This window comes from Myotis yumanensis, unplaced genomic scaffold (genome assembly GCF_028538775.1).
Source record: "Myotis yumanensis isolate MYYU_CA2020_CCGP unplaced genomic scaffold, mMyoYum1.0.hap1 SCAF_10, whole genome shotgun sequence".
Lineage (NCBI taxonomy): Eukaryota > Metazoa > Chordata > Mammalia > Chiroptera > Vespertilionidae > Myotis > Myotis yumanensis.
The window spans coordinates 17373235-17384018 of record NW_027223761.1 but is presented as its reverse complement, the minus strand read 5'-3'; the positions used below and the strand labels follow the sequence as shown (position 1 = coordinate 17384018).

The 10784-nt window shown below is 51.2% G+C and overlaps 1 protein-coding gene across 31 annotated transcripts in view; it reads right to left on the bottom strand.

The window, feature by feature from the left end:
• Positions 1–111: 111 nt before the first annotated feature.
• MADD (MAP kinase activating death domain) overlaps positions 112–10784 on the bottom strand; it is a 37895-nt gene continuing 27222 nt past the window's right edge. For 18 of the 31 annotated variants that reach the window (XM_070427950.1, XM_070427958.1, XM_070427952.1 and 15 more), the window contains 7 exons: positions 9455–9562; positions 5945–6109; positions 5632–5704; positions 5390–5496; positions 3271–3340; positions 1474–1520; positions 112–1154 (listed from right to left, as the gene is read on the bottom strand). In XM_070427950.1, coding sequence (XP_070284051.1) covers positions 1050–1154; positions 1474–1520; positions 3271–3340; positions 5390–5496; positions 5632–5704; positions 5945–6109; positions 9455–9562 — 675 coding nt within the window. In that variant the 3' untranslated portion in view covers positions 112–1049. The remainder of the gene's footprint in view (positions 1155–1473; positions 1521–3270; positions 3341–5389; positions 5497–5631; positions 5705–5944; positions 6110–9454; positions 9563–10784) is intronic. The other 13 variants (XM_070427970.1, XM_070427974.1, XM_070427969.1 and 10 more) reach the window with 1 other exon arrangement.

Sequence of the window (10784 nt, the reverse complement as noted above, 5' to 3'; positions counted from 1 at the left end):
CGTGATCTCATCTCCCTGCTCCCTTCAGACCAGAGGTGCCTTTGTAGAGTCTAGGCCAGCCTTCCTCAGGCCCAGGTGAGAGGAAGCATCATTTAGTGCCAGGAGCCCACGGAGAGTTAAGGACATTTATTTCACATTCACACGTATGTACATCTTCTATAAATAATGTGGAGCTGAAATAAATATGTACAGTCATCTCTTGCCCACTCCCAGGCCCTCTCTCCCTTCTGGCACCCGGTGCCAGGAGACGCTGCCTGCAGACACGGGTGTGTACACCGAACTTGGCCTTTGCCCACCCCTTCCGGTTCCTGGGAGTCTCCTGGCCCCAACCAGTCTGCTCTCCTCTGCCTAAGGCCAGGCAGACCCCAGGGGAAGAGCTGCTCCGCTGAGTGGTGGAGGCCATGGTGACAGCAGCAAGACTGTGTGTGGCCCATGGGCGGGCGGGTGGTAGCTGCCAGCTTAGGAAATGCGTCAGGAAGCAGGGAGGTTGCCACTCACTCTGCTGCCCCGGGCCTCTCCCTCCTCTCGCCGCCCACCCCTCTCAGGAAGCCTCAAGCTTCCCTCAGTCCCCAGAGGGGGCTGTTCCAGGCGCCTGGCTGTGCTGGATCACAGAGGACAAGAGCCAGAGTCCTGCGCTGGGAGGTCACAATGCCAAGGACATGGAGCCACAGCACAAATGTCTCAAGGGCATGCAGGCGTGGACTCACACTGGCCTGTGCCAAAGAGTTCTTAGAAGCCACTGGCCCAACAGACAGACAGACACACACACACACACACACACACACACACACTCACACACCAAGCCCTGAGGGAACAGTAGGCTGGTCTTCTGGGAGTGAAGAGGGAGAAGGCGGAAGAGACTAGCTCAGCCCTGTGATGAACACACTAAGACACACCAACAGACACATAACTGGGAACCACCTAAGCCACGCGAGGGGCTTGCAGAGAACGCGCGTCATCCGCATCTGGTCTTAGCAGCATCGTGCACTGGGGAACAGCAAGAGGCAAGAGGCCAGGGCGCCCCTGGGTGGGGCAGCCGTCACCCTCCATCAGCTGGAGACGGGCCGGGGCGGGGTTCGGAGGTCGTCCTCACTGCTGCGGACCGCAGCCACATACGAGAAGAGACACAACACCGAGTAGCAGATCTCGTGGGCCTAGACGGGGAGAAAACCAGGTGGATCAACACCCCTGAGACCTCACCTCTTCACACGGAGCTCTGCCACACGGGAAACACGCGCCTCGCCCTGGGCTCGGGCCTCAGCCAGGCCTCAGAACCAGCTGGTGGGAGAGGAGATCAGTGTGCGTCTCTCCCCCAGGGCTGAAGACCTGTGTCAGCCTCAGCTGAACCTCTGGCATCCGGACCAAATTCGCCTCTCAGATCACTCCTATCACCCCTCACCCTGTGCTCGCAGAGCCCCCCTTCTGTCCGGAGCCCTGTGCAGACTGGCCCGTCAGGGTTGATGGCACACTCACCATGGGTGTCTTGTACTTGTGGCTCACCACTTCTTTAATTTCAGGAACTAAAACCGGACGGGCAAGAAACAAAACAGAAAGTTCAAAACTAAGAGTAGTGCCGAACTCCCCCAGGCGGCGGCGCCCGGCACAGGGCCCTTCCCTCCGGGCCGCTCCTAGGGCTGCAGCTCAGGCCCCTGCAGGAGGAGAGGACACGTCCCCAGACACGGCCCTGAGGTCTGCATGGCTCCTTGCTGGTGGCCGTGACTCTACCCACTTCTCTGGGAGCCCCAGCACGGCAGCGGGTTAATCTTTCACCAGCCTGGTCCCCGCTGCTGTCCAGGGCCCCCGGGAAGCACAGGGGGTGAAGGCCCCCCAGTCGGGCTGGGAGGAGAGAGCTGCATCCCTGTCACCAGCCGAGACTTGGGTCCTGTTACGCACAGTCCCCTGGACTCCCAGCCCCGACACAGAGCGTCCTGCGGCTGGATGAGGCGTGTTGATACTAAACCCACCAGACGTGTACGTTTCCTTTCCTGAGTGGCAGGAGAGGCCAGGCCCGCCTGTGTGAGGGAGAGCGTCAGAGGGCTCTGGAGCAGACACACGGAGCAGGAGAGGCAGGCGAGCAAAGCACCCGGGAGGGAGGTGATGGGAGGCATCAGGCAAGGTACACACGTCCACAGCCCCAAATGGCAGACTCAGAGTCGCCCCTGCCCCAGCCATGCAGGGTTCTGCTTGGCCAGGGGAAGGAGTAAGGCACAGGCGCAGCCATCATCATGGCCCCTGAAGTTGGGAGAAGCCGGGCATGACATCCTCTGGGGACCAGAAAGGTAGGATGAGAGTTGGCCACACCTCCTGACCCTGGGAGGTGAATTCAGGGACCCAGGGTTACCAGGGAATAAACCCATCAAAGGTGGAGCAAGAAGCGCAGGTCCTCTCCTGAGTTGGAAGATTCCCCCAAATCTCTCTCTGGCAGAAGAGAGGGAGTACACAGGGGAGAACCTCAGAATCAGTGAGCCAGCACGGGTGGAGGGAGGCTGGGAAGGAAGAGGGTGGGGAGAGAAGACGGACTGGCGAGGTGAGCAGCTGCCTTGGTTGAAGGGAGCCCGCCCCACCCACCGCAGGGCCCCAGGTGGAGCCTGGGGGGAGGCAGCAGAGCCGGGGCCACGTTACCTGCTGGAGAACGAAGGTTTTCATAGCAGCGATGAGGGGCACAAAAGAATGAAGCACAAACACAGCAGGAACTCAAAGCCCCAGGGTGAGAACCCCTGCACTACAGGTCCGCTCGGCCTGGGGGAGGCTGGCTCCTGGCTTCCAGCTGCAGCTGCCCCGTCTGCCTCTGGGGTCCACTAGGCTTCTCTGCCTTCTAGAGTGAGTCTGCCTGGGCCGCCACTTGCCCTTCTTCCAGCACAGAGGCTGGGCAGACGCCGGAGAGGCACTGGGTGCGTGGATGGCACCCTGGGCTACTAGGAGGCTCGCAGCAGGTGGTGTGACCTAGCAGGCGTGGGGATGGCCTGACTGCTCTGCCCCAGAACTTTCGGACCACTGGCTGGCCAACTGAGGGAACCTGGTGCCAGAGCACGGAGCGCCACCTCCAAACGCTAACCCGGCTAAGGCCACGTGCTCTCTGGGACCCACTTCCTAGCCGCCACTGTCTCTTTTCCTCCTCCCCTCTGTCCTCTCGGGGCTCTTCTCTTCCCTACCACGCCTGCCCTCCAGGCCTCTCTGCAGAGGTTCTCTGCCTCTAGGCCTCCTCTGGAGCTCCGAGGTTTGAGTTACTGCCATGTGAGTCCAGACCTAAGAGCAAAATAGTGTAATTACCAAATTCCTCCAGGACAAAGACGCCTCGAACTGTATTGCACTTTTTAATGTGATTCAGCTCTATGAAAACCTGAAAGAGAGGGAGGAGGGGGTAAGGCCCAGAGGCTCCCCTGCCCACAAGCCCCCTCTCACCGCTACAGCCCCACCCCCACACAGAAAACCTAGCTCCCAAAGGGAGGACAGAAGAACACGCACACGCACACATACACGCACACGCACACGCACACACACATACACACACGACTCAAAAGCGCTAAGAAGCGAAGATAGCAGAAAGGGCATGTACCTTCCGCTCCTGGCCGGAGGAGAAAGCATGGGAGAGAAATGAAGGCGTTAGTTTTAATGGTCAAACCCACCCAAAGGTCCCTCTGCTGGCTTGGGCTGCCCGCCCGGACCCCGTGTCCAGGGCAGCGTTTGTGGGACACTGTGCCCCAGGGGTCCCCCCACTTAGCCCATCAGCTCTCTACCCTTCCATGCATCCTCCTCCGGCGCAGAGGGCTGGCACGGGCGCAAAGCTCCCCTCAGACTGTCCTCGGGGTGAGGCGCTGCTATCTTCCTTGGAACAGGATCCAGGCTCTCCCAAGAAGCACGAGGTGATGACAACAACAGCTACCACTCATGAGCACCTACTGGGAGCTCTGCCAATGCTACGTGCAATCCTTCCATCTATGAGGCACAGCACAGAGGTCCACCCTCACTTCACAGAGGAGGACCCTGGGGGTCACACAGTTTACTTGCCCGTGAATAACAAAGGTGGGCCCCGAATCCAAGTCAGTCCTGACTCCAAAGACCATGCTTTTGCCATTTGTTTGCCCCAACTGTGTCACTCCCCTGGAGGGTCCCAGGCTCCTCAACCCCAACTGACGGCTCTGTGGCCCTTATCTCATTGTCAGTCAGGCTCTGATCCCCCCTCTCTGTAGGATCTCTCTCTTCTGGGGCAAAGCCTTAAACTCCAGACCAGCTCAGACGTGCTTTGTAACAGTTAGACGTTAGGTCCGTCCGAAGGGGCCATATACCGAGGGTGGGACCCGGTGAGGGCATCTGGGTGTTGAGATCCTGTCTTCAGAAGGTGAGGCACTGGTGGAGGCCACAGCACTAAAATGTGGTTAAGAAGCCTGCTCCCCAAGAAGTGTCAGCACCTTCAGGGTCCAGACAAGTACTTGGGTACCACTGACAATATTACTGTTACCACTAACCAATATACTAAGGAAAACACTGCCATCGCACCAAAGCTGCCCAGCTAGACTCCTGAAGGAGAACTAGCGCGGCAAGTGGAGGGAGGAGGCACGGACTCTAGATGTTCCCCTCCTGGTATCTGCTGCCTGGCCAGGGCTGTGGCTCCCACACGCGGATCTGTCTCTGAGCCTCAGGAGAGGAACAGGGAAGGGGCAGGGGAGGCACTTGGTGAAGAGTCACAACTGGGAACGGACCTGGGATGATGTGCTGGCCTCAGAAAGGAATTAGCTTAAGGGATGTCCACAGAGAAAAGAAGTAACATTGTGTTAAGGACCAGGAGAAAGAAGCAAGTCAGCTCCTACTGTGGAATCACAGTGAGGGAGAGACGGATCCTGAGGTGTCCCCGTCAAAAGAAGGGGGTGGGCCTGTGAGGCAGGGGCAGAACGGACACTTGGAGGGAGGAAAAGAGTAGGAAGAAGAATCAGCAGGAGAAAAAGCAAACACACGCCAGTAGGATAGAGACAAGCTACTCACACACTCACACACAAACTACGCACACCAGACACACATGAGCGAGATCAGCTGGTCTCTAGACTCTCAAAGCAAAACCACCAAGCAGAAGCGTACCCTGGGCACAGGGAAGGCAGACGCTGCGAAGGGCCAAGTGAGACGCTCCCACTCACACTGTGCTGTCTCGTGAGTCTGACGACGAGGCGCCCTCTCTTCCCGGGTCTCCCATAGAACCGCCCTGCTGCACCTCCAAGGGGCTGTCAGCGTCTCATGCCCTCCTCTCTGATCTGCCCCCGGTCCAGCTGCTCCAGCTCTCCCACTAGTCTCTGAGGCCCTCTCTCACGCTCACTGGGAAAGCCCTGGGGACCCTGACACTGATCCTAATGCCGATGGAACAAGGGCCAGGAAGCCTTGGGCTGCCACCTGCACCTACCTGGTTGTGCATGAACTTGAGATTGATCCCTTCTAGGGTGACCTGCAGCAAGCCACCCTCACCAGTCTTCATGTCCTGCACGGGGAACTCGCCACCTAGTTCAGGCCCTGCGGTGAGGGAGCAGGTGGTCAGCTCGCTGGGGGACAGGGAGTCCATAGCCTGACTTCCTTGCCAGGCCTCTGACACGAACGAAGGCTGATGAACATACACGGGGGCACGCGCTCAGGGAGCTCTGTCCTTACCAGGTTTGATGCTCTGCTGCCGGGCGGCGGCACGCTCCATGCTGTCCTTCACACAGTAGTACAGCTCCCGACACTGCGGCACCGGGAGAGAGCCGTGTCACTCAAGCCCTCCAGGGCTCCCGCCCTCGACTCCGCAGGGGCTGCTGAGGGCCTGGGCTGCTGCCCGGACCTCAAGACAGCTTCACGAATCCCACACGACAGCCAGAGGCAAAAGTGGGACTCCAGGCGTGGATTTTGCAATTTTAACTCCCATACAAGAAACTCAACACTTTGCCCTCAACGCCCACCCCCAACCCACAGAGCCCATGGGTACCTTCTTTGTGTAGAACTTGTTGAGCTGGGTCTCCGAGCCGTTTCTGCGCCACAAGCACAGCACCTTGGTCTTGGGGCAGTAGGTCATGTTGATGAGCTTCTCGTACCACCAGCGCTCGTACACTGTCCCGATGTTACTGCGCAGCACCACGCAGTCATCACACACCTGGAGGGGCCCAGAGAGCGGGTCAGCGTTCCTGTCCCGGCGGGGCCCTCGCATCCCAGGCCACACGACACTGTTGGGACAACTGGTTCTGGGGGCCTCCCTAGGGTCAGGGTCTCTGACTTATGCTCATCGTCTTCCTTAGATGGAGACACAAACCCTGAACTGCTGGACACTTTGTACATTGGAAGGTTTATTGAAAGAAAAGGAATCTGTAAGCACTTTTCTTTTCTTTTTAAAAATGTGTAATTTTTTTTTTTATTTGAGAGAGGAAGGGAGAGGGAGAGAGAGATAGAAACATCAATGATGAGAGAATCATTGATCATCTGCCTCTTGCACCCCCGACTGGGGATCGAGTCCGAAACCTGGGCATGTGCCCTGACCGGGAATTGAACCGTGACCTCCTGGTTCATAGGTCGACACTCAACCACTGAGTTATGCCAGCCAGGCTCACTTTTCACTCCCATCAATGTTCACTACCTCTTACATGTTCTGGATTTAAAGTACTCAGCGGACAGCTCATGCCTCCACCTTACAACCTGAGGAGTACCTCTGTTGATAAGCACAAAGGCAGGGGATCATGGCAGGCTTAATCAAGGAGAAAAGATGGATTCAACACATTTCTAATCTTGGCTTGGCCCTAGTTGTGCATAAATCTTAAAAAAACAAACAAAAACTTTTTATTGATTTTTTTTTTTTTTTTAGAGAGAGAGAGGAAGGAAGAGGGAAAGAGAGAAACACTGATGTGAGAGTGAAACATTGGCTGCCTCCTGCATGCCCTCTACCGGGGATCAAGCGCATAACCTGGGCATGTGCCCTGACCTGTAATCTTTCGGTGCATGGGACGACACTCAACCAACTGAGCCACACCGGCCAGGGCTCGGCATAAGTCTTTACAAAAATTAATTCACAAGTAACACATGGACAATACTTATTGCAAAAAAATTATACATACAGGATGATAAAAATTAAAAAGCAAAGTCTTCCTTCACATCTTCTTCTTGCTCAACAGTCTCCCTGGGGCAAAGGTATTATGGGAGACATCACAGCACAATGGCTAAGAGCAGAGCTAAGTGCAGACTGCCTGGGTGAGGTTCCACTGTCCTCTTCTGCAGCTATGCCTCCTTCAGCAAATAAACCGGCATCTACTTTTCCTCCCATGTGAGACGAGGAGAGTAATAGTAATAACTTCATGGAGTTATTGTGAAGATTAAATAACTTTGCATCAACTGCTTAGAACAAAGCCAGTCACATTGAAAGCACCCTAGTGTTAGCTGCTCTAACAACAATTATGATACAAGCAATATAATAATTATGATGATCATGTGGATGGCTCTCAAATCTTTCTCCATATGAGACCTATCTTCCTGAGTTCCTGACCTCCCTCTATCTGGATGTCTCACAGGGGGCACCTCAAATTCATCTCCAATCTCCACTCAACATCTCCACCTGGAAAGATCCTCCTTCTAAGTCCCCTGTATGAGTAATGGCATTACCATCCACCAAGTGCCCAAGCCAGATGTGCAGGAGTCATGCAAGGCTCCTTCCTTTCCCTCTCTCTACACCACTGAGTCCCGTTCCATTCGACTTCAAATGTCCCTGGAACACTCCCCCACTCCAACCATTAACTCCTGCTCTTCAGATCTAAGCTCAAAGGTCATTGCTGAGGGGTCCTCCATGACTCCTAGGCCCTCTGCTATGCATTCCCATACCACCTGCCTTGAACATCTTCTCTCACAATGCTCATCGCACTTTATGACACTGCTTATTTCATTATCTGACATCTGAAAGGGCTTGTCAACTCTGCGAGGGCAGCAGAAACCACGTCTCCCTTATTCTCTGCTGAAAGCCCAAGTCCAGCAGAGTGCCTACCATGTAATGCGTGCTCCATAAACATGAGGCGAGTAAATAAGGAGCATACAAGACTACCAGATTTAATTGGTTACCTAAGAGTTTACTGGGCTCCTAAAAGCCTTATAAAGAAAAGATCCAAAGTAGCTGAGTAAGAGTCAGAGACCTGGGTTCTACCCCAGTCTAACTCAGTTTTTTTCCATGTGGAAAATGGAGAATACTGTTCCATTCTCCATAACCCTTGAAGAACATCTTGTAAAGGAGAGGGGCAAGTATTTAGGAGAACACCTAATTTCTAGCCTAGGGAGATGATGGTAATAGTATGTCATACACGCCTATGCTGCTGGTGTAGGTGTAAACTGGCATAGTTTTAAGAATGGCAATTTGGCAGAATCTATCAAAATTTTAAATGTATATAACCTTGATTCAGAAATTTCACACTAAGAATCGATCTTATAGGAATTATCTTTTTTAAAACTTTTTTAAAGAATAGTTTGATTTTAAGTGAGAAAGGAAGGAAGAAGAGAGAAACATCTATGTGAGAGCATAACATGGGTCGGCTGCCTCCTATATGCCCCCTATCAGGGATCAAGCCCACAACCCAGGCATGTGCCCTGACCGGGAATTGAACCAGCAACCTTTCAGTGCATGGGATGATGCCCAATCCACTGAGCCACCAGCCAGGGCTATCCTACAGAAATTCTCATGTGAGTGGGCAGAGATACATATTCAAGGATATTCAATGAAGCATTGTTTAAAAAAAAAATAGGTGGAGCCCTGGCTGGTGTGGCTCTGTTGGTTGGAGCGTTGTCTAGTACATCAAAAGGTTCTGGAAATTCTTAGATAAACCTACACATGCATGAAATGAAGCAGGCACAGCATCATTCATAGTAGGTTATTAGCAACAGCCAAAATCTGGAAGAAAACCAAGGGTACACATATACCAACTGGTTAAATGAACTATGGTACAGCCACACAGTGAAATACTATGCAGCTATGAAAAGAATGAAAGAGCTCTTTTTTTAAAAAACAGATGTTGAAGGTCTCCAGGATATGTTTAATGAAAAAAGGTACAGATCAGGGACAGATACAATGTGCTAAGAAAGGAGAAAAATAAGAATCTATGTTCAGATTTTATTGTGTTTGTGTAAAAAAACTGGAAGACACAAAGGGAACCAATAAAAGTGGTTACGTATAAGAGGAAGGGGGAGGTGGATACAGATAAGAATGAGAGCAAGGCTTCCCAATGTATGTATCATTTTATGTTGTTCTGACTTATGGATAATGTGACTATATCATCTATTATATAAACATAAATATGTGAAAGACATGATGGGGAATAACTATTATATTATTTGCATAAGAGCCTGACAATTTAATGCTAAATGGATCATGAAAGTGAATGAGATAAATGGTAAAATATCCTGGCATCAGTTATAGGAGTTCCTTGGGACATTCAAATGTTCCTTTGGGCCTCTAGCATGAGCCTGCACCTACCTCCATAAAAAAGATATCTCCATTTGTGTCTGTCCCTGCATGGACCACGAACGTCTGCTTCTTCATGTGCCGGCTACCACTGGACCGGACAGAGAGATCACGGCCATTCTGAGGAAAGAGAGATCTTTTAGGGACATCCATACATACATCCCTCTCACAGAGCGCCAAGAATCCCCCATTCAGCAATTAAATCCATATCAGCTTTCTTAGCAGCGTGCTATCTGCTGGCCATTGGCCACCAGGGAAGTGTTCTCAAATTTTTTGGTCTCAGCACTCCTATACCCCTTAAAAATCACTGACAACCCCCAAAAGCTTATGAATAATAAGTTGAAGCATAGTAATATAAATAACTATATACATATAAATATAACTGTTTTGGTAAAACAGTTATATTTCCCAAAACAAAAATTAGAAGGATGGCACTGCTTTAATTTTTTGCAAATCTCTTTAAAGTTTGGTTTAATAAAAAAATAGCTGGATCCTCATGTCTGCTTCTGCATTCAATCTGTTGTGATATATTGCTTAGGTGAAGACATACAGAGAAAACCTAGCCTCACAGATATATATTTGGAAAGGGGAGGAGTATTTTAATAGTCTTCCCAGATAAATATGCACATCCTTCTTTGATACTGTACCAAAACTTGAGAAGTAGCAATTTCTAAAAAACTTGGTTGCAATGTGGAATTGAAAACACATCAGTGAACAGTCTGTACTTTGTTAAAAATCCATTTTTCTGCCTCACATTTTGAGGATCTTAATAAGGGATCTGCTCTGCTCTTTTACCTATACTTGAGTTTGTAACATCACACATTAGTCATTTGTAAAATACTGGTTCATCAAGTTATGCAGTTTTTCTGAATGTTGACATATTTCATAATATCAAATATCCACACTTATTAACATCATCAGCAATCACATTAGAAAAGTGTTTAAATATCCGGAAGCTTCACGTTTAAGTGCCAGACCCAACACTGAATAACCATAGTGTGTTAGCCATTCTTCCGAGTAAAATGATGTCCCATGAACAATGCTGCCAGTTCACCTTGCAACTCAAATGGTCACAACTGCTTTTCCTTGAAGCGATCATATTTTGGTTTACAGTAGAAATATTTTATGCAAATTTCTCATTTTGTCACATAGAATATTACAAAGATATATAATCAAGGATCAGATGCAATAAAATTAATTTTAACTGCTTTCATCAAGGACATTCTTTTGTTTTAACTGAGAATGCAATGCATGGAAGTGAGGACTACAGTGGCCACGGGCATGGTTTGGTGCCACTGCCTTCACTGTGTTAAGGCACAGTGGTTTTACCCACCATCAGTGC